Source organism: Gymnodraco acuticeps, unplaced genomic scaffold (assembly GCF_902827175.1).
Source record: "Gymnodraco acuticeps unplaced genomic scaffold, fGymAcu1.1, whole genome shotgun sequence".
NCBI lineage: Eukaryota > Metazoa > Chordata > Actinopteri > Perciformes > Bathydraconidae > Gymnodraco > Gymnodraco acuticeps.
The window spans coordinates 2032065-2038064 of record NW_022990235.1 but is presented as its reverse complement, the minus strand read 5'-3'; the positions used below and the strand labels follow the sequence as shown (position 1 = coordinate 2038064).

The 6000-nt window shown below is 41.2% G+C and overlaps 1 protein-coding gene across 4 annotated transcripts in view; it reads left to right on the top strand.

Moving 5' to 3' along the window:
- The first annotated feature begins 328 nt into the window (after positions 1–328).
- Positions 329–6000, top strand: part of LOC117548084 (semaphorin-3F-like) — a 49653-nt gene continuing 43981 nt past the window's right edge. For 2 of the 4 annotated variants that reach the window (XM_034219090.1, XM_034219088.1), the window contains exons 1-2: positions 329–664; positions 2172–2325. In XM_034219090.1, coding sequence (XP_034074981.1) covers positions 2214–2325 — 112 coding nt within the window. In that variant the 5' untranslated portion in view covers positions 329–664; positions 2172–2213. The remainder of the gene's footprint in view (positions 665–2171; positions 2326–6000) is intronic. The other 2 variants (XM_034219089.1, XM_034219087.1) reach the window with 2 other exon arrangements.

Sequence of the window (6000 nt, the reverse complement as noted above, 5' to 3'; positions counted from 1 at the left end):
AATCCCTTTAAAGTAATTAAACTAAGATTTCAAAACCAGATGTTTAAAGGGAATATATTTGAGTTTTGATTGTAGCAGAACATTTTGGACGTCTTCCCCTAATGAAGTGAACATGACATATTTCACATCTCTAAACTGCCCTTTACCCTAATATATTCATCATTTCAGTTTAGAGTTTACCTCTGGAGTCTCTCTGGAGTCAGAAGATGCACAGCTGACCTGTTTGTTTTGTGCTAGATTTCGGGGCGGGACGGAGCGCTGGGATGCTAAGGTAGGTTCCCTCCCCCATGGGTGTGTCCAGCGCCGGGAGACCTCGGCGGATCCACCTGCAGAGACCGCTTTCCTGCTCCACTCACTTGAGCGTGGCTGTGCATGGAAGACGGTTCTCTGCCACTCTTCTCCAGGAACAACTCTTTGTTTCTCACCTCATTCAGTGGAAAATACAGAATCTGTTGATGCGATTTAGAGATCACTTCAAGTTAAGGCGGCTGCGTCAAGTTCATTTAAATCCCAGCTTTATTTGGCTCTGTGGATAATCGTGCAGGATCTGCGGCGGATACACTGATACTCACTGCGTGCGGACAGAGGAGCTCAAAGGATCCGGGGTGGATGGTTTTAAATGTTGGCCAGCTTTATCCCAATAGTCACTGGACGGAACTAGAAGGTTGGTTCAAATCTAAGTACTGTTTTGATGTCAGATTAATTTTCTATGGAGACAGATGTGCTCATAAATCAGGTAGATTTCGTGCAACATAAATGATGCAGGCTGCTTGTGCAAGATTAGGGCTCTAATAATTTAAATTATTTGTTTTCTTTTTAATTCTGTGATATGATTTTGTCCTGAATATTTGGAAAGATATATTTCCAATCATCAAAGTTAAGTTGGCATGTCATTTTGTTTTAAGCGTGCTTTTTTGGCGCCTGGGAGGTAGTTTTAAATGACCGCTACTACAAATTCAAAAGCTGCAAGAGTAAAGACCACTATTTGTGTGAGTGTGTGTGAGTGCGTGTGCGTGTGTGTGCGTGTGTTCAGTGGACAATGTGAGTTAAGAGGGCATTGCAAGTTGTTTCTGCATGTGATGCTGTATCTTCATAATCTGCTATCCGCCATAATTGAATGCATGTCACTTGTCCTCAACACTACTTTTGACAATCTTAAAATCCTCTTATAAATGACACGTGGTTCATATTCATGTCCTCATAACTCAAAGCCCAGTCACGCTTTATTTTGGTTAACGGTCTGCTTTGGAGTTATGCCTTTGGGCTCAATGTGGAACTTGATCTTAAACCCTCACTGACAGTTTGACCTCAGACTCAGATCCACGTTTACGAGAAGATCATACCATTCATGGATAATTACAGCAAAGCACTATGCGCTAACATCGTTGTATTGTCTCCAAACGTGGCACAGTCGATTCTCTGTGCAAGCTTTTTGTTTGTCACCTCGGCCTCCCGCTGATAATTTGGAGCGTCTTTAGATCCTTTTATGGGGATATTATTAACTTCATCTCCCTTTGTGCCTCATCTCAGCATGTGTATGTGCTTTGTGATTTGAGCCCTGCCAGTGCGCGCCAGGCTCTGTGTACTACTGCTGAAATGTAGTTATTGTTATATAATGGTAGCAGAAAAACAATCCTTTCCTAGTTATTTGCTGCTTTTGCAAACACTTTTTGTGTCCGATGTATTACAAGTATGGGAGGGCAGCAGCGGTGGCTCCTTCTGGCTCTCCCAGCTGAAGGAGAATCCGTCCATTCACACTGCTGCCCTCACAGCACAGAGGCAGACCATGCAAGAATAACTGTGGGCGATGAGGAGAGTCACATTACAATGAGAGCTTCCACAGGAAATCCAGCAATGATGGAAAACCAATGCTGAACCAGCAGTTTCTTTCCAAACTCTCTGGTTTTAAAGATTTGGGTTAAGTTAGGCCTACTTGTTTTTTTTAACATAATATAATCAAAATTCAAAGCATTTTGATTCCTTGTAATAATATCTAAATAAACAGATAGAAGGAGGCTACACAACTAGTTTGACGCTTTGTTTCTTAGTCCCTGCTTGATTTTCTGTGTTGTCAAAATCGTTAAGACTGAAGGTCAGTGGCTGAGAATTGGTCGCTGCAGTTATTTTTTGAGGGAGACTCATTGTCTAATGCTTTTCTCTCTCTCCCTCAGCTCCTGGGCTCTCCTTCTCCTCTGTTAAAAAACTGAGGAACCATGTTGTGGGACAAACTGTGCTGGGTAATGGCCCTGCTGGCCCTATCATCCGGGGCGCTGCCCGGCCCCAACGAGCCCCTCTCTGCTCCCAGGATCTTCCTGTCCTTCAAAGGTAAGGTGCTAAAATGCTTGCTGCATCTGTGATCCAGTTTGTTTAGTTCTGGATTTATACAGACAAGATCACCTGTCTAATGGTTGCTACTTTCAACAGTCTTTTATTTCTTGGTCTTGTTATGGGTAAACTACTAGCACTAGCTACATTCAGGAGGACTTGGCACTTATTCCTTCGCTGGCTAACAGAGAGTTTGATTGTGAGGCGTGATGAGAGGGCAGAGGAGATGTGCTGCTGATTGTCCTGACCGTTCAGGACAGAGAACATTTCTTTATTTAATCGCTTGGCTGTTCCCCAAACAGGCCTTTGTGCGACCTCGGCTCCCTTCAGAAATCAAGTCAGATTTAACACTTGGCTGGGCACACACTCGGGGATCAGATCCAGCATGTTATGAATGTTTGCCAGTGCCACATGAGACCCTGTGTGTGTTGAACTGTCCCGTTAAAATAGGTCTCAACGGTGCAGTCTCCGGTGCTTTGTCGGCCCAGCACTAGCAAGGCCATCGTGTCCATGTAAATCTCTCAAGGTTTTATAGCGCTTCTGCCTCTCAAGTAGACTTTTATAAGCATCCGTCATGAGGTCATCAGATGTCAGATCCCACCTCTGTGTCGAGTGGAACAGTTAGCAACACTGAATGGGAACTGGAGGTCTCTGTAAATCACTGTTTTGAAATCCTTCATTTTCTACACTTGCCAAGTTTCTCCTCCTTATATATTTTGCTCAGCTGTTTGTTTTCTCTCTCACCACTTTCTCGCTGCTAATCCAGTTGGATTTCACCCTCCACTGGTTCCACATTTACTTGGCAGAAAATAGTTCATTTATTTTCTACGTCTTTTAATTGAGTTCCTTTTTGTTTTTAATTAGTTGTGGAGGTTACTTTATGCCCTGCAGAGCAACTTCAGATAGCTGGAGAATAGAAATGCACCCTAAGCTCTGCATCCCCTGATTGTATTGGTTATGCATCCTACTTTTAAGTGATCCCTCCTCTGTTGCCCTCCCTGAGGTTTCTCCCATTTTCCTCTTTAAACTGTGGGTTTTCTCTGGAAATGTTTCCTTGTACGATGTGAGGGTCAAAGGACAGAGGGTGTCGTATTGTCATACTGATATTCTGTACAAACTGTGAAGTCCACTGAGACAAGTGGAACATGTGTGATATTGGGCTATATAAATAAACATTGATTGATTGATACTGTACTGCTGGGAAAAGCTCTATAATGTGTTTTTATTAATTTTGGATGTGCCAGTGTACTTATCCAAATAATTGGCTTTAGGTTTAATGATATGTGTCTAGTGCTGGCATACAGACGTGTTGTAATAAAGGCTTCCGATAACATATCCAAGTACATTTTAATGAGCTGCTTTGATTATTAAACAAAACAAAGAGACAAGCTTCAAATGTGGGCTGCCGACTGTAGCTGCTAAAATATATATATATATATATTTGTTTGGTACTTCGTTGTTGAGTGTGCTTCTGTCTGTGACCCAGCCTCACATGTTTATCTATAAAGGTTACACAAAGTATCACTTCCCACTGATTATTTGCATTTTATAAAGCTGCAGAGAAGAGGTTGCTGCCTTTGGCTGAAATCCAAAACTTTTCCACAAATGATCCAACACTCTGTCTTTGCTTTTCAATTATTTGCCCTTGATCAGAGAAACAAACAAGGGGTTATATGCATAGATGCACACACATTTTTTTTTTTTAAAGAAAAAGGATAACATCTGTACACAGTATTGGTTCTGCATTAAAGTGTGACAATCTGCCATGAACTTCAATTCTACGTACACTGCTCTTCTGTACGGGTTGTGTGTTTTCCTGGAACTCTGCACAGCTAAATGCTATCAGATTTTCATGCATAAAAGCCCAGACAAATCAGATCATGTGTAATATCACAATGGTGTATCAGGTAAACATTTTAATGTCTGAAGAACATCCTTCAATGTGGTATTTGGCTCTTGCTTTTTAGTACTACTTCATTTTTGTACGTATTTTTATTTAAATTTATCTGATAATTATTTTTCTGTTATTCAATACAATGAATATACTTAACTAGGTAATTATGTGCACTTGTAATTCATTTTGTATATTCTATTTGTATTCTTGTTCAAAATTCAAGCTCTATACAGGTTTCCCAAATTGAAAAAAAAAATCTATTAAGTGCATTTAACCACAAGATGACTTAAGGTTGACTAAGTAAACAGCCATAAGCAACCTAAGCTGATAATTCTGTCTTTTGAGGTTCCTAAAGAAGCCACTGAGTGTGTTTGTGTAAGCTGAGTTATTAACTGTGATAAGGGGAGCAAACAGAGGCTAAGACCAAAGGAATGTCTATTCAAAGCTCATAGGGATAGATCATCAACCCAGACTTCAAAAGACTTGCAAACCTAAACACACACACTTACAAAACACCAGACTACAATGCAGCTATCAAACTATACATTGTGCATTTCCAAAAAATAGTATAGTTTAACACCATGCTATACTAAGTGCTTAACTTACCTTCTTGTACATAAATCTATAAGTGTAGGTTGAGGTTAGGAAAATAAAATGTTAAACTATGTAGTTGTTAGGTAAGTGCGGATGAGGTTATGTAAACAAAAGGTCAGAGTTATGAAGGTGTACTCTCTCTCTCATAAAGGACTTTCTAAAGGGTGACTTAGATCAGCTGCTGAAAACTCCTATATTTACTTTTAAACAAGGTCTATAATCACGTGCTATTTTAGTGCGTGGGGCTCTGTGAGGTTGTGACCCTTTAAACAGAAGCCAGTCACAGCCGAGGTTAACTGCCCTCAAACTGTGGGAGAATGGCACCATATTAACAAGTAATAGCTTGTTACGCTAATCCCCGGGCCCATTTGAAAGTGTTTAGCTTTGTTTTCCTTTGGCCGCTTTAGACCTCGGTTGAACACCTGGGTGCAAGGTTAGCTCTGGGAAGAAAGCCAGACAAAGCCAGGCCATTTTGAGGAATGATCTTAAGGTTACTCCGGCCTCTGCACTTTCCCGGACTGTCTTTTTGTCCCACGTAATGCGTCGATTATTGTCAGTCTGCAACAAAAACTTCACTATCGTCTCATCTATCTCTCCTGACAGTTTTCAGGGTTAAGATCAGAAATGGTGAGATGTCTCCACCTCTTTACCCTCTGAATAATTAGGAGTTGCTACAGAGTTTGAACTTTCCTGCTTTTTCTCTTCAACAATAGACCTCATCCTCCAGAGATGATGTCCTATAGGCAGATTTATGCGTATTTATAGCACATGAGAAAAGCCCTTTGTCTTCCTCTAGTTATAAGAGTGTGACATTCCACTATATAGGTGGTCTCACTGTTGATGTTCTCTTGACGTGAAAGAGAAAGTATTTTGGTCCTGCTCATCTTCATCTTGTGAGACATTACACCTTACATTCTCCAGACTGTAAGAGGGATACAAAAGCAAAGTTTATCTCCTTGCACCTTGCCCAGCCTCCTCACTTTACACCAGACACAGAACAAAGTGCCTCAGACAAGCCTTGCTGCAATTAAGTCTCAGAAATCAATGGGCTGCTGAAAGCTTATGGACAGCTAACCTGTCTGCTGGCACATGACCCCTGGCTACCCTGGATTGATCTTTAGTCTGACCGTTAATGTCCAGACAAACCTGACAGACAAGCTTCTTGATATAGCAATCCATCAGAAGCA